General features: G+C 45.7%; 1 protein-coding gene across 2 annotated transcripts; it reads right to left on the bottom strand.

Moving 5' to 3' along the window:
* Nucleotides 1-2,477: 2,477 nt before the first annotated feature.
* On the bottom strand, nt 2,478-23,123 carry LOC140210773 (CCN family member 3-like). 2 transcript variants are annotated; one of them, XM_072280373.1, is made up of 5 exons: nt 23,008-23,123; nt 21,435-21,654; nt 11,717-11,968; nt 10,423-10,628; nt 2,478-3,444 (listed from the first exon to the last, which is right to left on the bottom strand). In XM_072280373.1, exons 1-5 carry the CDS (start codon nt 23,059-23,061, stop codon nt 3,163-3,165), a joined length of 1,014 nt encoding a protein of 337 aa, XP_072136474.1. In that variant the 5' UTR covers nt 23,062-23,123; the 3' UTR covers nt 2,478-3,162. The 2 variants fall into 2 exon arrangements, with proteins under 2 accessions (XP_072136474.1, XP_072137247.1); XM_072281146.1 differs by lacking the exon at nt 23,008-23,123 and adding an exon at nt 22,154-22,239.
* Nucleotides 23,124-25,388: the final 2,265 nt, after the last annotated feature.

The following is a 25,388-nucleotide window of genomic DNA, read 5'->3' as shown; positions in this document are numbered from 1 at the left end:
TTAGCTCTTTGCTCTGTCTGCAGTTGTACCCAATCATTGGCTTGTCCTTCCTTACATTCAGGTTACACCCATCATCTACTTGGAAATTCTGCCAACAATGGTCGTGTCATTGGCATATTTATAGATAGCATTGAACTGTGCCTTGCCAGAGTTGTGGGTGTAGAGGGACAACAGTGGAGCAAATACACATCCTTTAATTGCGCCAGTGTTGATCGTCAGTGAGGAGGAGTTGTTATTTCTGATGGACACTCACTGTGGTCTTCCAATGAGAAATTCAGGAATCCCTTTGCAGCAGGAGGTACAGAGGCCCAGGTTTTGAAACTTGTTGAAGGTATGATTGTGTTAGTTGCTGAGCCTTAATCAATTGATTGTACCTCTTCCTAGAGATGCTGCCTGGCCTGCTGCATTCACCAGCAACTTTGATGTGTGTCGCTTGAATTTCCAGCATCTGCAGAATTCCTCATGTTTACATTGAGTATAGGAGTTGGGATGTAATGTTGAAATTGTATAAGGCATTCATAAGGCCAAATTTGGAGTATTGTGTACAGTTCTGGTCACTGAATTATAGTAAAGATGTCAATAAAATTGAGAGAGTACAGAGGAGGTTTACTAAAATGTTGCCTGGGTTTCATCTCCTAAGTTACAGAGAAAGGTTGAACAAGTTGGGTCTTTATTCTTTGGAGCGTAGAAGGTTGAGGGGGGACTTGATAGAGGTATTTAAAATTATGAGGGGGATAGATAGAGTTGACGTGGATAGGCTTTTTCCGTTGAGAGTGGGGAAGATTCAAACAAGAGGACATGAGTTGAGAGTTAGGGGTCAAAAGTTTAGGGGTAACATGAGGGGGAACTTCTTTGCTCAGAGAGTGGTAGCTGTGTGGAATGAGCTTCCAGCAGAAGTGGTTGAGGCAGGTTCGATGTTGTCATTTAAAGTTAAATTGGATAGATATATGGACAGGAAAGGAATGGAGGGTTATGGGCTGAGTGCAGGTCAGTGGGACTAGGTGAGAGTAAGAGTTCAGTACGGACTAGAAGGGCCGAGATGGCTTGTTTCCATGCTGTAATTGTTATATGGTTATAAACAGCAGCCTGATGTGGGTATTGCTACTGTTGAGTTGGTCCCGGGCCAAGTGGAGAGCCAGCGTGACTGTATCTGCTGTAGACCTATTGCAGTGATAGATAATTGTAGCAGGTCATGGACAATTCTGATTTGATGGAGAGGGACATGAAAGCACAGAGGAACATCTGGAGAAATTTTTGAAACGCTCGTTCGCTGCTGTCATTACTGCGTGGTCGGGAATCTTCCGGAGAATAGGCCTCAAAATCCCCGGCTTTGCCTGCTGTTGGCGGCCGAGATTGAGGTCGAATCGTTCTGACAGAGATGGCGCTCAGTACTCGGTGTCGGAGAGCTGATCAGAGCTCAAAGCTTTCGGATGACTCAGAGTCGGACTGTGGTCGGGCATGGCAGAGAGAGTTTTTCTTCCTTCTCCCGTCTGCGTGAGATGTGGGACATTTGAGAGACTTTGAACTTGTACTGTGCTCATGGACTTCTTCATCAAGTTATGGTATTATTGCACTGTTGTAACTATATGTTATAATTATGTGGTTTTGTCAGTTTTTTCAGTCTTGGTCTTTCCTGTGTTTTGTGATATCACACTGGAGGAAATATTGTATCATTTCTTAACGCATGCATTAGTAAATGACAATAAAAGAGGACTGTGTGTCTTCATAATCTAAAAGGTCCTGGTCCTTGCTTAGGCAGGAGTTGATTCTGGCCATGACCAACCTCTGAAGGCACTTCATCACCGTAGATGTGAGAGCCACTGGGTGAAAGTCATTGAGGCAGCTCATTCTGTTCTTCTTGGACACTGGAATGAAATTCTTAATTTGTGTCCAATCAAATCAGTGAGGATCGTGCAAGTGTTGCCATGCTTCTGGCTCCAAAATAGTGTGTCCACAACCTTTTGACCCTGAGTGCTTTGATGTCTTTGGATTGTGGGAGGAAATCAGATCACCGGGGGGAAACCCAGGGGCTCACAGGGAGAACATACAGACTTGTTGCAGACAGCAGCGGGAAACAAACCTAAAATCGATGATCACCTTCACCGTATTAATGTCATGCTAACAGTTATACAACTGCTTTGCCGTTATTCTATAGTGTAAGATCAATGAATTCAAGACAGATGGAAGATGATTGCTCACGTCACACGGCATGGCACAGGCAGAGTGATGACAATCGCCCACGTCACTTGGCGTGGCACGGGCACAGTGACGACAATCGCCCGCATAGTGATGATGATGATGAATGTTGTTACGTATTTTCCCAGATGTACTCACCTCATCAGGTACACGAGAGCAGCCTGCTGTGTTCTCACTAAAGGAACCAAATCTCGATAAATAACACTATTTCAGATGTCTTCTAATGTGGGTAATGAAGACAGGTGTAATTTTAATATAAAATATATATTTTAATTGCCTTTTACAGGAATTTTAATGTAGAATTCTCATCTTAATAACGATGGCCCAACTTAATATTTACAATCAGGGAAAAAGGAAAGAATTATCTTTAAATACAATACTCAATAAAAATATACAAGGATTTTTACAAAACTGCTCTAATTGGTGATTTTTTAAAAATACCTAGAAGTATATAAAAAGCACAATGCTGCAATAACTAACTTTAAAACTATAGAGTAAATATTCAATTAGGAAGGATATTAATAAGATTGAAAAAGTACCGAGAAAATATACAAGGAGGCTGCCAGGACTGAGGAACTGAGTTAGAGAGAAAGGTTGAATCGGTTCGGACTTTAACCCCTGGAGTGTAGAAGATTGAGAGAAGACTTGATAGAGGTGTACAACATTATGAAGGGCATAGACAGGGTTAGTGCAGGCAGGCTTTTTCCACTGGGGTTGGGTGAAGCAACAACCAGAAGTGATGGGCTAAGGGTGAAGGGTGAAATATTCACTCAGAGGGTGGTGAGAGTGTGGAACGAGCTGCCAGTGCAGGTGGAAGGGAAGTTTGGATAGGTACGTGGATGGGAGGGATATGGAGGGCGATGGTTTAGGTGCAGGTCGATGGCACCAGGCAGACTAATGGTTCGGCATGGACTAGATGGGCCGAACAGCCGGCTTCTGTGGTGTGCCACTTTCCGACCCCAAGGCTCAAGGACTGGATATCTGCTCCATTTGACGAATGGTGTCGCCTGGGACACAATTATCATGGCAGACACACGTGTTGATAACCATCAGTTGGTGTCTAATCGTCGATCCCCCCACACATCTGAAGTCCACCAGGGATGTTTCGGTGCTGTAAGGGGTGCAGCATCGCCCGTCACTGCACACTCCGCAGTATCTCGGTCTGTAGGGCTGGATGCTTAAACAGTCCTCGTACGCAAAGTGAGTTGGTATCGTTGCACGCGATGTTCGGCTGCACCTCTTCCCGTTCTAGGAAAGAAAGTGTAAAACGAGACCGATGAATAGACTGTTATGTACAAATGAGGGAAGCTAGTATTGAAAATGCAACTGTTAATAGACAGTTAAAATCAGGAGCCTCTGCAGGTGCTGGGAATCCAGAGCAATACGGTAGCATAGAGATTAGCACAACACTTGACAGTACAGGAGACTGGGGTTCAATTCCCCATGCTGTCTGTTCTTCCCGTGACCGCGCGGGTTCCTTCGGATGCTCTGGTTTCCCCCTATAGTCAAAACATGTACCGGTTAGTAGGTACTGTAAATTGCCCCATGATCAGGCTGGGTTTAAGTCGGGGATTGCTGGCTGGTGTGGCTCGAAGGGCAGAGAGGGTGGTGTTGCTCTGTTTGTAAAGAGTGAAATCAAATCATTAAAAAGATAGGGTTGGAAGGTGTTGAATCATTGTGGGTAGAGCTGAGGAACTGCAAGGGTTAAAAGACCCTGATGAGAGTCTTATACAGACCCCGATGAGAGTCTTATACAGACCCCAAACAATAGTGAGGATGTCGCCTACGAATTACAACAGGAGATGGAAAATGCATGCTAATAGTCATGGGGGATTTTAATATGGAGGTAGGTTGGGAAAATCAGATTGGTGCTGGATTCCAAGCGGGGGATTTTCTAGAATGCCTACAAGATGGCTTTTTAGAGCCGCTCATTACTGAGCCCACTAAGGGATCAGCTAATCTGGAGTGGGTGTTGTGCAATGAACCAGAACTGATTAGAGAGCTTAAGGTAAAAGGTCCTTTAGGGCAAAGAAATGGTAATATTATCAAATTCACCCAGAAATTTGAAAAGGAGAAGCTAAAGTCAGATGTATCACTATTATAATGGAGTAAAGGCATGAGAAAGGAGTTAGCCAGAATTGATTGGAAAAGAACACTGGCAGGGATGATGGCAGAGCAGTAGTGGCAGGAATTTCTGGAAGCAACTCGGAAAGCACAGGATATATGCATCCCAAAGTGGAAGAAGTATTCTAAAGCAAGATGACACAACCATGGCTAACAAGAGAAGTCAAAGCCAACATAAAAGCCAAAGAGAGGACATATAATCGAGCAAAAATTAGTGGGAAGTTAGAGGATTGGGAAACTTTTATAAACTAACAGAAGCCAACTAAAAAAGTCATTAAGAAGGTAAAGATGGATTATGAAAATAAGCTAGCCAATAATGTTAAAGAGGATACCAAAAGTTTCTTCAGATACATAAAATGTAAAACAAAGGCAAGGGTGAACATTGGACCACTAGAAAGCAATGCTGTATTAATGGGGGACAAGGAAATGGCGAATGAACTGAATACGTATTTTGTATCAGTCTTCACTGTGGAAGACACTAGCAGTACGGTGGAAGATCCAGGTGTCAGGGGGCATGAAATGTGTGAAGTTACCATTACTAAGGAGAAGGTTCTTGGGAAACTGAAATGCCTGAAGGTAGATAAGTCACTTGGACCAGAGGATGTACACCCCAGGGTTCTGAAAGAGGTGCCTGAAATGTTTGTGGGAGCATTAGTAATGATCTTTCAAGAACCACTAGATTCTGGAATGGTTCCAGAAGACTGGAAAATTGCAAATGTCACTCCAATCTTCAAGAAGGGAGAGAGGGAGAAGAAAAGAAACTATAGGCCAATTAGCCTGACCTCGGTGGTTGGGAAGATGTTGGAGTCGATTATTAAGGATGAGGTCTCAGGGTATTTGGAGGCTCATGATAAAATAGACCTTAGTCAGCATGGTTTCCTCAAGGGAAAATCTTGTCTGACAAATTTGATGTCATTCTTTGAAGAAACTGTACAGATTGAAAAGGAGGAGGTGCTGCTGTCTTGAGGAAAATTAAAGTGGATAAATCCCCGGGACCTGACAGAGTGTTCCCTCGGACCTTGAAGGAGACTAGTGTTGAAATTGCGGGGCCCTGGCAGAAATATTTAAAATGTCGCTGTCTACGGGTGAAGTGCCGGAGGATTGGAGAGTGGCTCACGTTGTTCCGTTGTTTAAAAAAGGATCGAAAAGTAATCCGGGAAATTATAGGTCGGTGAGTTTAATGTCAGTAGTAGGTAAGTTATTGGAGGGAATACTAAGAGACAGAATCTACAAGCATTTGGATAGACAGGGACTTATTAGGGAGAGTCAACATGGCTTTGTGCGTGCTAGGTCATGTTTGACCAATCTGTTGGAGTTTTTCGAGGAGGTTACCAGGAAAGTGGATGAAGGGAAGGCAGTGGATATTGTCTACATGGACTTCAGTAAGGCCTTTGACAAGGTCCCGCATGGGAGGTTAGTTAGGAAAATTCAGTCGCTAGGTATACATGGAGAGGTGGTATATTGGATTAGACAATGGCTCGATGGAAGAAGCCAGAGAGTGGTGGTAGAGAATTGCTTCTCTGAGTGGAGGCCTGTGACAAGTGGTGTGCCACAGGGATCAGTGCTGGGTCCATTGTTATTTGTCATCTATATCAATGATCTGGATGATAATGTGGTAAATTGGATCAGCAAGTTTGCTGATGATACAAAGTTTGGAGGTGTAGTAGACAGTGAGGAAGGTTTTCAGAGCCTGCAGAGGGACTTGGACCAGCTGGAAAAATGGGCTGAAAGATGGCAGATGGAGTTTAATACTGACAAGTGTGAGGTATTGCACGTTGGAAGGACAAACCAAGGTAGAACATACAGGGTTAATGGTAAGGCACTGAGGAGTGCAGTGGAACAGAGGGATCTGGGAATACAGATACAAAATTCCCTAAAAGTGTCGTCACAGGTAGATAGGGTCGTAAAGAGAGCTTTTGGTACATTGGCCTTTATTAATCAAAGTATTGAGTATAAGAGCTGGAATGTTATGATGAGGTTGTATAAGGCATTGGTGAGGCCGAATCTGGAGTATTGTGTTCAGTTTTGGTCACCAAATTACAGGAAGGATATAAGTAAGGTTGAAAGAGTGCAGAGAAGGTTTACAAGGATGTTGCCGGGACTTGAGAAACTCAGTTACAGAGAAAGGTTGAATAGGTTAGGACTTTATTCCCTGAAGCGTAGAAGAATGAGGGGAGATTTGATAGAGGTATATAAAATTATGATGGGTATAGATAGAGTGAATGCAAGCAGGCTTTTTCCACTGAGGCAAGGGGAGAAAAAAACCAGAGGACATGGGTTAAGGGTGAGGGGGGAAAAGTTTAAAGGGAACATTAGGGGGGGTTTCTTCACACAGAGAGTGGTGGGAGTATGGAATGAGCTGCCAGACGAGGTGGTAAATGCGGGTTCTTTTTTACATTTAAGAATAAATTGGACAGATACATGGATGGGAGGTGTATGGAGGGATATGGTCCGTGTGCAGGTCGGTGGGACTAGGCAGAAAATGGTTTGGCACAGCCAAGAAGGGCCAAAAGGCCTGTTTCTGTGCTGTAGTTTCTATGGTTCTATGGTAAATAACAAGCAGGATAGACAAAGGAGATTTGGTTGATGTTGTGTATTTGGATTTTCAGAAGGCCTTTGACAAGGTGCCACACATGAGGCTGCTTAACAAGCTATGAGCCCATGGTATTACAGGAAAGATTCTAGCATGGATAAAGCAGTGGCTGATTGACAGGAAGCGGAGCGGGAATTTTCTGGTTGGCTGCTGATGACTAGTGGTGTTCCACAAGGGTCTGAGTTTGGACTGGTTCTTTCTATGTTACTTGTCCACAGTCTGGATGATGGAATTGATGGCTTTGTTGTACAGTCTGCAGACAATATGAAGATAGGTGGAGGGGCAGATAGTTTTGAGGAAGTAGAGAGGCTAAAAAAGGACTTAAGCAGATTAGAAGAATGAGCAAAGAAGTGGTAGGAATACAGTGTCGGGAAGTGTGTGGTCATGCACTTTGGTAGAAGAAATGAAAGGGTTGACTATTTTCTAAATGGAGAGAAAATACAAAAAACAGAGGTGGAAAGGGATTTGGGAGTCCTTGTGCAGGATTCCTAAAGGTTCATTTGCAGGTTGAGTCTGTGGTGGGGAAGGCAAATGCAATGTTAGCATTCATTTCAAGAGGACTAAAATATAAAAACAAGGATGTAATGTTGAGACTTTATAAAGCACTGGTGAGGCCCCACTTGGAGTACTGTCAGCAGGTTTGGTCCCCTTATCTCAGAAAGGATGTGCTGAGACACATCTTAGAAAGAGTTCAAAGGAGGTTCATGAAAGTGATTCCAGTCTTGTCACATGAAGAGTGTCTGATGGCTCTGGGCCTGTATTCACTAGAATTCATAAGAATGAGGGGTGACCTAATTGAAACCTATTGAATGGTAAAAGGCCTTGATAGAGTGGATGTGGGAGAGGACATTTTCTATGGTGAGAGAGTCTAAGATCAGAGGACACAGCCTCAGAATAGAGGGGCATCCTTTTAGAACGGAGATGAGAAGGAATTTCTTTAGCCAGAGAGTGGTGAACCCGTGGAATTCTTTGCTACAGGCATCTGTGGAGGCCAAATCATTGGGTATATTTAAGGTAAAGGTTGATAGATTCTTGATTAGTCAAGGCATGGAGGGATGTGGGGAGAAGACAGGAGATTGGGGTTGAGTGGAAAAATGGATCAGCCATGTTGAAATGGGCCAAGTGGCCTAACTCGGCTCATATATCTTACGGTCATATGGTCTTATAAAGATTAGTTTTATTTGTCAAACATACATTGAAACCCAATGAAATGCATCGTTTGGACCAATGACCTACACAGTCTGAAGGTGCTTCTCGGGCCAGCATAGAATGCCCACAATTTACTAATCCCATGTGTTTTAGTCTGTGGAAGGAAACTGAAACACCCAGAGGAAAGCCATGCGGTCACAGGGAGAACATACAAAGTCCTTACAGACAGTGGGGGGAATTGTACCCCAGAATGACTGTTTGCTGTAACAGTGTTACGCTAACTGCTCATCAGCGCACGTTAAGGTTTAGCTGAGGCCACAGAAGAACAAAATCATGCTGCAGGTAGTTCAGTCATAAGGACTTTGAGGACAGAGGAATAAGTTTCAGCTTTTGACACTACAAACGGAGAATGATTTTGTGCTTTACACACAGATGTGAGGTACAGGCCCCTTGGATACTGTAGCAGGACGCAGTTCCAAGGGGTACCACATGGGGGAGCTGCAGTACAACAGTATGTGCACACATCAGCTTTTAGTTTCAAGATACAAACACAGTGGATTCCAGTTAATTAGGCCATCGGTTATTCGAGGCAGCTGCTTATTTAGGATGCCCCTTAAAAAACAAAAACTCATCCAGAAAATAACCAGGATCCTCTTTGTTTATTTTGGACACTATGCCGTTTAATTGGAACAGGTGACTTTGCCAAACAGTTTCTAACTAGCAAACACGAGGAATTCTGCAGATGCTGGAAGTTCAAGCAACACACATCAAAGTTGCTGGTGAACGCAGCAGGCCAGGCAGGCTTCATCAGGACTAAGGGTCTCGGCCCGAAACGTTGACTGTACCTCTTCCTATATGTGATGCCTGGCCTGCTGCGTTCCACCAGCAATTTTTATGTGTGAAGCTAATTAATTAGGTGCCGCCCAGGGTGATTTGAGTATCTCAGAAACTGCTGATCGCCTGGGATTTTTACGCACAACAAACTCTGGAGTTTACAAAGAACGGTGCCAAAAACAAAAAAACATCCAGCCAGTGGCTGTTCTGTGAGCGAAAACATCTTGTTAAATCCACTCGCTGGATGTTTTTGGCACCATTCTTTGTAAACTCCAGAGTCTGTTGTGCGTAAAAATCCCAGGCAATCAGCAGTTTCTGAGATACTCAAATCATCCTGGGTGGTACCTAATTAATTAGCTTGTTTATTTCGGCTTTTTTCTTAAAGAGGTGCCAGATGTGCTCTGGTGTGCTCCTGCTAGCACTGCACCCCTGGCCAGGAGTGAAAATTAAACAATTTCACTACTTCAATAAGTTAGGAACGATGAAAAATTTGAAGGTATCAACAATCATTTTGAATGGCTGGAAGCTCGTGGGCTGTATTCCCTGGAGTTCAGGAGAATGAGGGGGGATCTCCTAGAAACTTTCCAAATGTTATAAGGCCTGAACAGATTAGATATGGCAAAGTTATTTCCCAAGGTAGTGGATTCTAGGACAAGGGGGCATGGCTTCAGGATTAAAGGACGTCCATTTAGAACTGAGATGCGGAGAAATTACTTTCGTCAGAGGGTGGTAAATCTGTGGAATTTGTTGCCATGAGCGGCTGTGGTGGCCAAGCCATTGGGTGTATTTAAGGTACAGATAGATAAGTTCTTGATTAGCCAGGACATCAAAGGGTATGGGGAGAAGGCAGGGAAGTGGGGATGACGGGAAGAATTGGATCAGCCCATGATTGAATGGCGGAGCAGACTCGATGGGCCGAATATCTTATGGTCTTTATGTTTTAAATGAAAATGAAGATTTGGAGGATGCAAAAGTTTCTAACTAGCGTCAGTTGTGTGCATTGGCTTGGCCATTAGACACTACACTACACCGTGCTTAGAGTCATCAGTTTCTAAATAGCATCAGTTGTGTATGCTTGCGTTATGTTACTAATTTGGGCCGACTGATGCCGAATTAAAAAGCAGTGATTTTTGATATTACTTCATGCAGGAAGGCAATGAAGGCAATCCATTATCTACACTGGATGCCCGCGTTGATTTTGTTCATTTACAGTCAATCAAAACAGCACAGCTCTGTACACTGAATAATTCCTCCATCAATAACTATTAGGAACTGATACAGTTTTATAACACTGCAGTACTTCATTTAAATACATCATTTGTTACCCAGTTAAAAAATAGTTTGTCCTTTTTAAACTACATCCATGAAACTTTGACTAATAGGGGAAGCCACTGTTCTGGGCCAATATGTCCCAGTTAACCGGAATCCACTGTATGGCAGCAGCCGAATCGTCCTATTGAGCCCTAGTTAAAAACAAAAATGTCCATTGTTGGTGCCGTTCGCCAGGACTGGATATTTATACTCACTTTGGCGGTGACTTTATAATCACACGGCCGAATTTCACAAAGTCGTATTTCCTTCACCATATCACAGTGGAGGTTGTAACTTGTCAGACGAGTGGAAGTGCCCATACCACAGGTTTTGGAGCAGACACTCCACGGTGTCGTCTGCTGTATGCAGTTCAGACCAGGTCCACTTAAATCCAAGTCGTAGGTCACCTCCTGTCTGTAAGCTGCAAGAAAGAACATTACTTTCTTATGCAGAGGCACGACAGAGGTAATAGAATTTCTAATAATTTTTTTAGACCCTCCATAGTTCAGGATCAACCATGGATATTGTGTCATAGCTGTCTGTATGATGAGGAAGCCAGGGCAGTACAAGACAGCAAACTGTCACCCATGCAGCAAGCATTTGGCAATTAGCTTGCAGATGTTTCATCGCAAGTCGAGGGGACATCCTCAGTTGGTGTTTATCTCTGGAAGTGCTCGCATTTATATAGGCCCCTGTTTGCTTGCATTCAGTTCTGATTGGCCAGCCCTTCAGTTGACCTTTGAATTCTATTAGTGTTTCCTTGGCTCTTAGGGGTTTGTAGATGCTGTCTATTTCGATATGTTTGTTTACGGAGTTATCAGAAGAGAACCACGTTTCTAACAATTCTTGTGCCAGCTCCGAGTTTGCCTGCGCTAGAACCTCCGTGATGCCCTGTCATGGTGGTGTCCTTCTTGGTCTTCGTGTTCTGAGATTGGATCATGTCTCCATACCGCCAGTTTGTATTCTCATAAACGAGTTGAGAGTTTACGTCCTGTCTAGCTGACGTGGTTCTTGTTGCAATCTCCGCAGGTGATCCCGTACCCCACATTTTCACCTTGGTTCCTAAGACAAGCTTCTTTAAAGTCACCGTTGGTTTGTGAACGATTATGATGCTGCGGGGCTTAAGGAGTTGAGCTGTCATTGCTGATGGGAGTAGCCAATTGGGACCGAGGTACATGAACTGGGGTCCTATGTAAACGCGAGCACTCCCAGAGAGAAACACCAGCAACTGTGCTCTGATCATGTCACCTTGACTGGTGAGGAAATGTCTCAAGCCTATTGCCAATCTCGGCGAACACCGCAACAGCAAGTATAGACAATACTGAGGCCATTGTCTTTGATCATCACAACATGCCTGACACCCATCTTGTTTGGACAGAGAGTCCTGGTTGTCATTCCCATGTGGGATAGTGGTGGAACTGAGGCCAAAGGTGTTGGAGACACAATGATGGGAGCAGCCACAGGGCAGCCATAGACAACACGTTGCATCGTGCCAAGCTGGCACCTTACCTGCCATTGTAAATCCTCTAAGAGGGGCTTCTTGCTTGTGGTCACACACCCACTGTTCACAGCATTCTCCTGGTACCTGGACTTGCTTGGGAAATGGACAATCGGGGCTAGGCAGGAGGATATCCAAATTACAGCGGGATACACAACCAATCAGACCATCTTTGCAGGAGCACTGATACTTGCAGCTTGGCTGGAAGGTCTCTCCGTTCCGATAGACAACACCACCGTACATGCAGATACTGCCTTGCCGTGCTAAATTTCAAAGAGAAAAGGCAGGCAGTTTACATTATTCTGTTTATGTGCTTTCATTAAGATTAGAAAATCCTATATTTGAACAATAACAACACAGTGGATCCTGATTAATTGGTACACATTGGGACCAGTACCAGCATGGCCCAATTAGGTGGATGCCCCAATTAACCGAAGTTTCATGGAAATAGTTAAAAATGTATTACAAAGACAATCTACCTGATTAACAAATGATGTATTTAAATTTAACAATAATTTGGGTCTTGTTTAACCAATCTTATAGAGCTTCTTGAGGAAGTTACTAGGAAAGCTGATTAAGGGAAGGCAGTGGATATTGTCTAATAGACTTCAGCAAGGCACCTGACAAGGTCCCACATGAGAGTCTGGTCAAGAAGTTTCAGTCACTCGGCATTCAGGATGAGGTAATAAATTGGATTAGACAATGGCTTTGTGGGAGAAGCCACAGAGTGGTAGTAGAGGGTTGCCTATTTGACTGGAGGCCTGTGACCAGCGGAGTGCCACAGGGATCATTGTTGTTTGTCAACTTTGTCAATGATCTGGATGATAATGTGGTTAACTGGATCAGCAGACTTGTGGATGACACCAAGATTGAGGGTGTAGTGGACAGCATGGGATCTGGACCAGCTGGAAAACATAGAAACATAGAAAATAGGTGCAGGAGCAGGCCATTCAGCCCTTCGAGCCTGCACCACCATTCAGTACGATCATGGCTGATCATCCAACTCAGAACCCTGCCCCAGCCTACCCTCCATACCCCCTGATTCCTTTAGCCACAAGGGCCATTTCTAACTCCCTCTTAAATATAGCCAATGAACTGGCCTCAACTGTTTCCTGTGGCAGAGAATTCCACAGATTCACCACTGTCTGTGTGAAGAAGTTTTTCCTAATCTCGGTCCTAAAAGGCTTCCCCTTTATCCTCAAACTGTGACCCCTCGTTCTGGACTTCCCCAACATCGGGAACAATCTTCCTGCATCTAGCCTGTCCAATCCCTTTAGGATTTTATACATTTCAATAAGATTCCCCCCTCAATCTTCTAAATTCCAACGAGTATAAGCCTAGTTCATCCAGTCTTTCATCATATGAAAGTCCTGCCATCCCAGGAATCAATCTGGTGAACCTTCTTTGTACTCCCTCTATGGCAAGAATGTCTTTCCTCAGATTAGGGGACCAAAAATGGTAGATGGAATTTAAACAACACACACACACAAAATGCTGGAGGAACTCAGCAGTTCAGGCAGCATCTTCTGAGGAATAAAGAGTCAACATTTCAGGCTGAGACCCTTTATCAGGACTGGAAAGGAAAGGGGAGTAAGAAAGTGGGGGAGGGCAAGGAGTGCAAGCTGGCAGATGATAGGTGAAGCCAGGTGGGTGGCGAGGGGGAATGAAGTAAGAAGCTGGAAGGTGATAGGTGGAAAAGGCAAGGGGCTGAAGAAGAAGGAATCTGATAAGAGGGAAGAGTGGACCATGGGTGAAAGGTAATCAGAGATATCAGTGATCCTGCCATCAGTTTGGAGACTACCCAGACATGGAACGAGGTGTTGCTCCTCCAACCTGAGATTTATTTGGTTAATGTTCCCAAGTATGTTGCTGAAAGTGGTACACTGCACTGAAATGTTTTTGCATGAATATATTTAAAACAATTTGAGATATACTGAATAAGTCAAATCAAATACAGGAAGGGTCCTTGTTGGGCACCAGTAGGCTCTGAGGAGCCCCTGCCCACTGGTGCCAGAATCAGGCAGATTCCACCAAGTGCCAACAGCTACTGTTGGTGTGTCCTTCACCAGGGGCACACCTCATGCTTTCTAGTGCAACCAACTCAACCCTGGGACCCCGGTCTCTGGTTTGTGCCAGCTGAGCGATCCTCGGTGAAGGAGCAAGGTCTTTCGTTTTGTCCGCTTCGCCTCGGCCCTCCTCCAGGTCCTGTGCTGTGGCAGCAGAACCTTCAGAAGATCAAGTCAGGTCAATTTTTATTGTCATTTCCACCATAACTGCTGGCACAGTACATAGTAAAAACGAGACAACGTTTTTCAGGACCATGGTGCTACATGAAACAATACAAAAACTACACTGAACTACATAAAACAACACAAGTACTACACTAGACTACAGACCTACCCAGGACTGCATAAAGTACACAGAACAGTGCAGGCATTGCAATAAATAATAAACAAGACAATAGGCACAGCAGAGGGCAGTAGGTTGGTAGTCCGATGGCTTGGGGGAAAAACTGTTACATAAATTAACAGCTGAATGGCGGCGTCCGGGATTCCGTCCGTTTCTCCCGCCGAGTATTTCGTTGGAGTCGGATGTTGTCCAATTTAATGTCCATTGGAGAGCAGAATGGACGGGAGAGCTGGCCAGCTAGGGTTTGCTTTTTTCCTGGCACGGACTCCTGCCCGCTCGCCTCGCTTCCACTTCCTCGCACACCACTTATGATGTCCCCACCTCCGGCCACTGGCATCAGGCGACTCCGAGGACTGTGGGCCCGATTCCCTCAGCAAGCCGAGGTCGCGCAATTTAACCAGCAGATCTTCATGAAGGTTTGTTTTTGGGCGATCTCTGTATTATAGATCCGTCAAGGAGTGGGGACACGGCTCAATAGTAGAAACCCCATCCTTGACCTCTCCACCAGCGTCTCTGAGACTGTGCCCGGATCTCAATGTCCTTTGAGCCACACTGGCTAGTCATTCCAGATTAGGAATGGGGGGCCAGCTTTTGCAACCAGCCACCTCCAAGACCCTGTCCGGTTACACCTTCCCAAGCACTGATCCTGCCTCGGTCACCCGGTACCGAGCGGGAGCAGTGGGCACTGCCAGTGGTCCCAAGGTGAAACACTAGGGCAGGCTTAGTCCATGCTGGGGCTCAGGAGATCTGGGAAGCACTAGGGGAGGCTCAGGAGGTCTGGGAAGCACTAGGGGAGGCTCAGGAGATCCGGGAAGCACTAGGGGAGGCTCAGGAGATCTGGGAAGCACTAGAGGAGGCTCAGGAGATCTGGGAAGCTCTAGGCGAGGCTCAGGAGATCTGGGAAGCTCTAGGCGAGGCTCAGAAGATCGGGGAAGCACTAGGGGAGGCTCAGGAGATCTGGGAAGCACTAGGGGAGGCTCAGGAGATCTGGGGAGGCTCAGGAGACCCAAGAAGCACAGGGGAGGCTCAGGAGATTTGGGAAGCACTAGGGGAGGCTCAGGAGATCTGGGAAGCTCTAGGGGAGGCTCAGGAGATCTGGGAAGCACTAGGGGAGGCTCAGGAGATCTGGGAAGCACTAGGGGAGGCTCAGGAGGTCTGGGAAGCACTAGGGGAGGCTCAGGAGATCCGGGAAGCACTAGGGGAGGCTCAGGAGATCTGGGAAGCACTAGAGGAGGCTCAGGAGATCTGGGAAGCTCTAGGCGAGGCTCAGGAGATCTGGGAAGCTCTAGGCGAGGCTCAGAAGATCGGGGAAGCACTAGGGGAGGCTCAGGAGATCTGGGAAGCACTAGGGGAGGCTCAGGAGATCTGGGGAGGCTCAGGAGACCCAAGAAGCACAGGGGAGGCTCAGGAGATTTGGGAAGCACTAGGGGAGGCTCAGGAGATCTGGGAAGCTCTAGGGGAGGCTCAGGAGATCTGGGAAGCACTAGGGGAGGCTCAGGAGATCTGGGAAGCACTAGGGGAGGCTCAGGAGATCTGGGAAGCACTAGGGGAGGCTCAGGAGATCTGGGGAGGCTCAGGAGATCCAAGAAGCACAGGGGAGGCTCAGGAGATTTGGGAAGCACTAGGGGAGGCTCAGGAGATCTGGGAAGCTCTAGGGGAGGCTCAGGAGATCTGGGAAGCACTAGGGCAGGCTCAGGAGATCTGGGAAGCACTAGGGGAGGCTCAGGAGATCTGGGAAGCACTAGGGGAGGCTCAGGAGATCTGGGAAGCACTAGGGCAGGCTCAGGAGATCCGGGAAGCACTAGGGGAGGCTCAGGAGATCTGGGAAGCACTAGGGGAGGCTCAGTCCATGCTGGGGCTCAGGAGACCCCATGTTGCTCACAACGTGGGTAGGGGTGGTTTGGCCCCAGGTGAGACCCTTTACTGGTGCACACACACCTACAGGTGATGTCATGGTCCCTGACCATCCACACCCAGTGACAGTCATTCTGAAACCTCCGGATGACCCTCCCCCCACTGAGAATGTGTCCCGAGATCTCCTGCGTCACAGCATCCGAATGAGTCAGGGTCCTGGAGCACAACCTTCAGGGTCAGTGCTGCAGCCCTCAGGCCCTTCAGATTCTTCGACACCTGGGTGGGAGGGGTCACATTCACCACATTCAGGGTCAGTGGCGGGTGAGGAGGGGGTCTCATTCCCCACATTCAGGGCCAGTGGTGGGGGGGGGGTCACATTCACCACATTCAGGGCCAATGGTGGGAGGGGGCCATGGAGCAGAGTCAGTCCTGAGTCTACAGGTGTGCACTGGGATCTGTGCTTACTCACACAAACAAATCCCTCTCTCACCTACTTCCCAGTTTCTGAGCTCCTGCTGTCCAAGAGGCGTGGTCAGATGAGGTTCCACCACCACCCCAAGGCTATGCATCCTTCCACCTCTAGTTGTGCTTGTGTCCTCGTCACATCATTGCAATCTTGATCGTTCAGCCCCCATTAACTTGTCAGCTCCTCTTTAACCGGCCGCACTCTGCACTCTCCATGTGTTGAACACATTTCTCGCTACTCATCCTCTCTTCCCACTATTACTGTACCATCGGGAAGCAGCTACAGGAATTTTATGTCTCACACCATCAGGTTCAGGAACAGTTATTACCCCTCAACCATCAGGTCCCACACCACCAGGTTCAGGAACAATTATTACCCCTCAACCATCAGGTCCCACACCACCAGGTTCAGGAACAATTATTACCCCTCAACCATCAGGTCCCACACCACCAGGTTCAGGGACAGTTATTACCCCTCAACCATCAGGTCCCACACCACCAGGTTCAGGAACAGTTATTACCCCTCAACCATCAGGTCCCACACCACCAGGTTCAGGAACAGTTATTACCCCTCAACCATCAGGTCCCACACCACCAGGTTCAGGCACAGTTATTACCCTACAACCATCAGGCTCCTGAACCGGTCTGGATAACTTCACTCAGCCCAACACTGAACTGATTCCACAACCTACAGACTCACTTTCAAGGAATCTTTACAACTCATCTCAGTATTGTTTTGCACAAAGTGTCTTCTTTGGCACTTTGGTTGTTTGTCAGTCTTTATGTATAGTTTTTCACAAAATCTATTGTTTCTTTATTTTCCTGTAAATGTCTGCCAGAAAATGAATCCCAAGGCAGTATATGGTAAGACAGTCACACTGTGATAATAAATTTACTTTCAATTTGGCATTAGTTTAGGGGGGCATGACTTTGCACCAATCCAGGTATCTGTACAACTTGCAGTAACTCCGACCACCCTGCCTTTCCCGAAGAAGGGACTCAGTCAGTTTCTCTCCCCTACCCCTCACCACAGCCATCGGCTTTCAATCCAGTTTACCGCAGGAAGCTCCAGTGGGTGAAATTATGACCAAATTGAATTCAGTAACATCTTCACCAACGTTTCAGCAACTAAACCGCCCAGTCACAGGGCAGATGAAAGATGACATTGGCCCATTTTGTCTTGGAAGAACCGATGACACTTTCAAAGACCCTGCACTGCAGGACTGCCTGATTAAACAAAATATAAAGTAGGCCCTTCAATTGAAGATTGGTAGCAGACTGCTTCAGTGTAGAACAAAATCAGAATATTTTCAGTGAGATTGTGAAATCAGGTGACTGGTGCAAGGGGTGGACTGACTGAGATTTTTTAAATACATCCTATTAAAAACTGCAAGAATCACCCAGTTTAGCCTCAAATGATGAGAAGCAAGTCCTTTTAATAATTATTATGCAGATTATTGATGAACGCCTACTGGTTTTGCATTTGCAAATGAAGTAATTTTGATTTTAATTTTCAAGATTCAAGATTGTTTAATGTCATTTCCAGTCACAAGTGTAAAGGAGAACGAAGTAATTGTTACTCCAGATTGGACGCAGCACAGAAAACACACAAGATAATGAACACAATAAGAAAAAAAGACAGTGAATATAAACACAACTGTTTGTATACATTGATTGGATGTCCATAGTGATTTGGGAGTCTTCACAGTTCACGTCATGAATACTCCAAATACTCTGCTGGTTCCTCGTGCCTCCTTTCAGAGCAGGAGGGCTATTTATAGGCATAAAGTTAACACACGTAAACAGTCATTCTTAACTCAACATGTAATCCTGGCAGCTGCATCACTCACCTCAATGTCACGGCATGTTCATGCTTGACAAAGTGTACATACCGAATTTACATTTAAATATTTCATAGCAATTCACTGAAATTAATGTTGTTTTGTCGTTTCATAAACAAGAAAATCTGCAGATGCTGGAAATCGAGAGCAACACACACAAAATGCCAGAGGAACTCAGCAGGTCAGACAGCATCTATGGAAAAGAGTAAACAGTCGATATTTCAGACCCAACAAAGGGTCTCGTCCCGAAACGTCGACTCTTTACTCTGTTCCATAGATGCTGTCTGGCCTGCTGAATTCCTGCAGCGTTTTATGTGTGTTGTTTTGCCATTTGCTGTGTTCAGTGTTGTTCTGCCCAACATGCGGGCATGCTATGTTGGCGACACATTCGAGCGGCCCCCAGCACACCCTGGTTGTTAACGCAAATGACACGTTTCACTGTATATTTCCATATACTTGTGATGAATAAGAAACATAGAAACACAGAAAATAGGTGCAGGAGTAGGCCATTCGGCCCTTCGAGCCTGCACCGCCATTCAGTATGATCATGGCTGATCATACAACTCAGAACCCTGTACCTGCCTTCTCTCCATACTCCCTGATCCCTTTAGCCACAAGGGCCATATCTAACTCCCTCTTAAACATAGCCAATGAACTGGCCTCAACTGTTTCCTGTGGCAGAGAATTCCACAGATTCACCACTCTCTGTGTGAAGAAGTTCTTCCTAATCTCGGTCCTAAAAGGCTTCCCCTTTATCCTCAAACGGTGACCCCCCTCGTTCTGGACTTCCCCAACATCGGGAACAATCTTCCTGCATCTAGTCTGTCCAATCCCTTTAGAATTTTATATGTTTCAATCAGATCCCCCCTCAATCTTCTAATTTCCAATGAGTATAAGCCTAGTCGATCCAGTCTTTCATCATATGAAAGTCCTGCCATCCCAGGAATCAATCTGGTGAACCTTCTTTTTACTCCCTCTATGGCAAGAATGTCTTTCCTCAGATTAGCAGACCAAAACTGCACACAATACTCCAGGTGTGGTCTCACCAAGGCCTTATACAACTGCAGTAGTACCTCCCTGCTCCTGTACTTGAATCCTCTTGCTATAAATGCCAGCATACCATTCGCCTTTTTCACCGCCTGCTGTACCTGCATGCCCACTTTCAATGACTGGTGTATAATGACACCCAGGTCTCGTTGCACCTCCCCTTTTCCTAATTGGCCACCATTCAAATAATCTGTTTTCCTGTTTCTGCCACCAAAGTGGATAACCTCATTTATCCACATTAAATTGCATCTGCCATGAATTTGCCCACTCACCTATCCAAGTCACCCTGCATCCTCTTAGCATCCTCCTCACAGCTAATACTGCCGCCCAGCTTCGTGTCATCTGCAAACTTGGAGATGCTGCATTTAATTCCCTCATCCAAGTCATTAATATATATTGTAAACAACTGGGGTCCCAGCACTGAGCCTTGCGGTACCCCACTAGTCACTGCCTGCCATTCTGAAAAGGTCCCGTTTATTCCCACTTTTTGCTTCCTGTCTGCCAACCAATTCTCTATCCACATCAATATCATACCCCCAATACCGTGTGCTTTTAGTTTGCACACTAATCTCCTGTGTGAGACCTTGTCAAAAGCCTTTTGAAAATCCAAATATACCACATCCACTGGTTCTCCCCTATCCGCTCTACTAGTTACATCCTCAAAAAATTCTATGAGATTCGTTAGACATGATTTTCCTTTCACAAATCCATGCTGACTTTGTCCCATGATTTCACCGCTTTCCAAATGTGCTGTTATCACATCTTTGATAACTGACTCCAGCAGTTTCCCCACCACCGATGTTAGGCTAACCGGTCTATAATTCCCCAGTTTCTCTCTCCCTCCTTTTTTAAAAAGCAGGGTTACATTAGCCACCCTCCAATCCTCAGGAACTAGTCCAGAATCTAAAGAGTTTTGAAAAATTATCACTAATGCATCCACTATTTCTTGGGCTACTTCCTTGAGCACTCTGGGATGCAGACCATCTGGCTCTGGGGATTGATCTGCCTTCAATCCCTTCAATTTACCTAACACCACTTCCCTACTAACATGTATTTCCCTCAGTTCCTCCATCTCACTAAACCCTCTGTCCCCTACTATTTCCGGAAGATTATTTATGTCCTCCTTAGTGAAGACAGAACCAAAGTAGTTATTCAATTGGTCTGCCATGTCCTTGTTCCCCATGATCAATTCACCTGTTTCTGTCTGTAACGGACCTACATTTGTCTTAACCAATCTTTTTCTTTTCACATATCTATAAAAGCTTTTACAGTCAGTTTTTATGTTCCCTGCCAGTTTTCTGTCATAATCTTTTTTCCCTTTCCTAATTAAGCCCTTTGTCCTCCTCTGCTGGACTCTGAATTTCTCCCAGTCCTCAGGTGAGCCGCTTTTTCTGGCTAATTTGTATGTTTCTTCTTTGGAATTGATACTATCCCTAATTTCCCTTGTCAGCCATAGGTGCACTATCTTCCCTGATTTATTCTTTTGCCAAACTGGGATGAACAATTGTTGTAGTTCATCCATGTGATAAATTCGAATCTTGTATATTAATTCTTGAAAATCATGCTTTTCCTGCAAGGACCATAGGACGATAAGATAAAGGAGCAGAATCAGGCCATTGGGCTCTTCAAATCTGCTCCACCATTCCATCATGGCTGATTTATTATTCCTCTCAACTCCATTCTCCAGCCTTCTCCCTCTGTCCTTTGATGTCCTGACTAATCAAGAACCTATCAACCTCTGCTTTAAGTAAACACAATGACTTGACCTATAGGGCTGTCTGTGTTAGTTAATTCCACAGATTCACTACCCTCTGGCAAAAGAAATTGCTCCTTATCTCTGTTGTATTCTAAATGGGCGTCCTTCTGTTGGGAGGTTGTGTCTGACTTCCTCCACATTCACTCTATCGTGGCCTTTCAATATTTGATAGGTTTCAGTGAGGTCACCCACCCCTCCAATTCTGCTAGACTCCAGAGTACAGGGCCAGAGCTATCAAACGCTCCCCATACGTTAACCACTTCATTCCCTGGAGCATATTCGTTAACTGTCAAACGCCAGCAACTGGTCTTGCAAAGATCTGCAGACAGACTGTTGGACGGTGAGCTGCGAACTCACCGATGCAGACGCCCAGGCCGTGCCGGCTGTCAGCGCTGTGCTCGCACTGTAGCCCGAGCTGCGGGTCGCAGACGTCGCTGTCGGAGCAGACCTCCCCGGCCTGCCTGGCACAGACGCGACAGCATCCACACTTGTCCGGCACCAGCCGCACTCCGGGGCTGCATTTCGGCGGATCCTCCGGGCATTTACACGGGGAAGAGCAGTGCTGGGCACGGGCCCACTGTGAAATACAAAGTCAAACAAAATTACTGTCATTACTAAACCGGGATCCCGCGCCTATTTCCAATACTTAGTTTGAATTTATTCCTTATGACTTGTCATTCCTACTCGCTGCACAACCTTAAACACATTCCCCTTTCGCTATTTCATCCTGATCAGTGCTAACCCCGACATTTACAATTATTTAAACGCCGATAACTTTTATATCATTTAATGACAGGTACTTTAATTCCGTTTCTTTCTCCGCAGTCTAATCCAAGGCATCTCGTCTCTTTTGTATATTATTTCCAGGATCTGCAGTATTTTAGAGACTAATTATAAACAGGAGATGCTGAAAATCCACAGTAACACACACACAAAAAGCGGGAGGAATTCAGCAGGTCAGACAGCATCTATGGGAATGAATGTCGACATTTCGAGCCGACACCCTTCATCAGAACTCGCAGATGCACAAATACTTAATTATATCAGTGCATTGCATCCCGTTATGTTATTTTTACCTCCGTTGAAAGCAGGAACAAAGCCACGAGGGTCCCGGTGAGGTACAGCATGCCGCTGAGGAACGCGAGCCCTCCGCACTCGACCCGTCGCCGCGTCCCTCCGGCGTTTTATCCAGCCGCAGGCGGGGCTCCGATTGGTCGACAGCCCCGCGGACCGGACACGGACACGGACACGCAAATTGTCACCTCGCGGACCGGACACGGCGCTGCCGCTGTGGTCGCGCCGCGGTTACTGCAGCAACACCCGGCGTGGAACAGAACGTGGCCCGGTGACCCGGCGCTGCCGCCCGGGGGAGACGATCGTAACCTCGCCCTTTAGCTCGGGCGCTGCAGTATTAGAGTCATAGGGCTCTACAACACGGAAACGGCCATTCGGCCCATCTAGTCGGTGCCGAACACAGCCTTGTCCCATCGACACGCACCTGGACCATAGCCCTCCCATCCATGTATCTATCCAAGCTCCTCTTAGCCGTTACAATTGAACCCGCACCCACCACCCCACTGGCAGCTCGTTGCACACTGTCACCACCATCGACGAGTGAAGAAGTTTCCCCTCAAAGTTAAAAGTAAATTTATTAGCAAAGTACATGTTTGTCGCCATATACAACCCTGAGATCAATATGGACATGGTCAATGGCGGGGAGGATTTTACCGGCGATGGAATAAGGGGTATCCACTACATTTTCCATTCAAGGGCAATGGTATTTCCATATACTCTCCATAATACCTCGATATTAAATATCTTACCTTTCACCCTTAACTCATGGCCCCTAGTTGTAGTTTCTCCCGACCTCAGTGGGAAACCCTGCTTACATTTACCCTATCTATACCTCCCATAATTTTGTATACTGTACCTGTAACAAACTTCCTCTCGTTCTTACGCACTCCAAGGAAGTCACGTGCAACATTGCCTGTTAAGGAGTTTGTACTCCCCTTGACTGGGTGGGTTTCCTCCGGTCGATAGGTGAATAATCGGTGGTTGTAAGTTGCCTCATGATTAGGCTCGGGGCGGCTGGGCGGTGTGGCTCCAAGGACTGGTAAGGCACTGTGTCTCAATAAACAAACAAATAAAGAAATGTGACAAATTTATATGTTTTTCATTCTTCACAGTTGCAATAAATGCAAGATGATGCTGGTGGCATTTATCTTAATTATTCCACTAGAAAGAGTCCACACACATTTTGCTGGCAGTGCAGTTTGGGACTGTTATAAGATATCAGAGCAGAATTAGGTCATTCAGCCCACTGAGTCTGCTATGCCATTACATCATGGGTCAGTACACCATTACATTATCCTTCTCAACCCCATTCTCCTCTCTTCTCACTGTAACTTTTGATATCGTCCTTAATCAAGAATCGCTTTAAATATCCCCAATGTCTTGGGCTCCATAGCCATCTGTGGCAATAAATTCCACAGCTGCATCATTCTCTGGCTAAAGAAATTCCTCTCCATCTTTGTTCTAAATGAATGTCCCTCTATTCTGAGGCTGTGCCCACTGGCCCCAGACTCTCACATTCTCTCTCCATCTGCTCTATCTAGGCCTTTCAACAAAGGATTCAAAGATTCAAAGTACATTTATGATCAAAGAATGTATTAATTGTACATTCAACAGGCCTCACTGAGATCCCCCCCCCCCCCATTCTTCTAAACTCCAGCAAATACAGTCCTAGAGACATCAAAAGCTCCTCATATGTCAATACTTTCATTTCTGGGATCCTTCTTGTGAACCTCCTCTCCAATATCAGCACATCCTTTATAGGAGCATGGGCCCAAAACTGCTCACAATACTCCAAGTGAGGCTTATAGTCATAGTCATAATTTATTGATCCCGGGGGAAATTGGTTTTTGTTACAGTTGCACCATAAATAATAAATAGTAATAAAACCATAAGTAGTTAAATAGTAATATGTAAATTATTTATGCAGGAAATAAGTCCAGGACCAACCTATTGGCTCAGGGTGTCTGACCCTCCAAGGGAGGAGTTGTAAAGTTTGATGGCCACAGGCAGGAATGACTTCCTATGATGCTCTGTGCTGCATCTTGGTGGAATGAGTCTCTGGCTGAATGTACTCCTGTGCCCAACCAGTACATTATGTAGTGGATGAGAGACATTGACCAAGATGGAATGCAACTTAGACAGCATCCTCTTTTCAGACACCACCGTCAGAGAGTCCAGTTCCATCCCCACAACATCACTGACCTTACGAATGAGTTTGTTGATCCTGTTGGTGTCTGCTACCCTCAGCCTGCTGCCCCAGCACAAAACAGCAAACATGCTCGCACTGGCCACCACAGACTTGTAGAACATCCTCAGCATCATCCGGCAGATGTTAAAGGACCTCAGTCTCCTCAGGAAATAGAGATGGCTCTGACCCTTCTTGTAGACAGCCTGAGTGTTCTTAGACCAGTCCAATTTATTGTCAATTCATATCCCCAGGTATTTGTAATCCTCCACCATGTCCACACTGACCCCCTAGATGGAAACAGGGGTCACCGGTACCTTAGCTCTCCTCAGGTCTACCGCCAGCTCCTTAGTCTTTTTCACCAATGCTTTATAAAGTCTCAACATTACATCCTTGTTCTTATACTCTAGTCCTCTTGAAATGAATGTTAACATCACATTTGCCTTCCTCACACACCAACTGGACCAGCAAGTTAACCTTTAGGGAATCTTGCACAAGGATCCCAAGTCCCTTTGCACCTCAAATTTTTTTAAAGATTCTCTCCATTTAGAAAATAGTCTACACCTTTACTCCTTCTACCAAAGTGCATGACCATACACTTCCCTCTGCTATATACCATCTGCCATTTCTTTACCCATTCTCCCAATCTGTCCAAGTTCTTCTGCAGACACTCTGATTCCTCAGCAGTATCTGCCTCTCCACCTACCTTCGTCTGCAAACTTGGCCTCAAAGCCATCAATTCCGTCATCCAAATTATTGGCATACAACGTGTAAAGAAGGAGTCCCAACAGCACTCACTGGAAGACAAACAGAATAGGTCCCCTTTATTCACATACAAATAGTGCATTGAGATTTTAGAGGTACAAAGTGAATATCAAATGGCACTATTGGCATACTGGTTAGCGTAACACTATTACAGCACCAGTGGGGTTTTAGGTCATGAACTGTTCTCAGTCTCTTCAACAACTTTCAATTTCCTGGCATTGATTGCCTCTTTTCACCAGGATTGTCCAGTCCTTAAACACTTCCATCTCCCTTCAAGAAGGCCTTAG

This window comes from Mobula birostris, chromosome 1, assembly GCF_030028105.1.
Source record: "Mobula birostris isolate sMobBir1 chromosome 1, sMobBir1.hap1, whole genome shotgun sequence".
In the NCBI taxonomy this organism is placed as follows: domain Eukaryota; kingdom Metazoa; phylum Chordata; class Chondrichthyes; order Myliobatiformes; family Myliobatidae; genus Mobula; species Mobula birostris.
The sequence above is the reverse complement of the archived record's forward strand: the minus strand, read 5'-3'. Positions and strand labels throughout refer to the sequence as shown.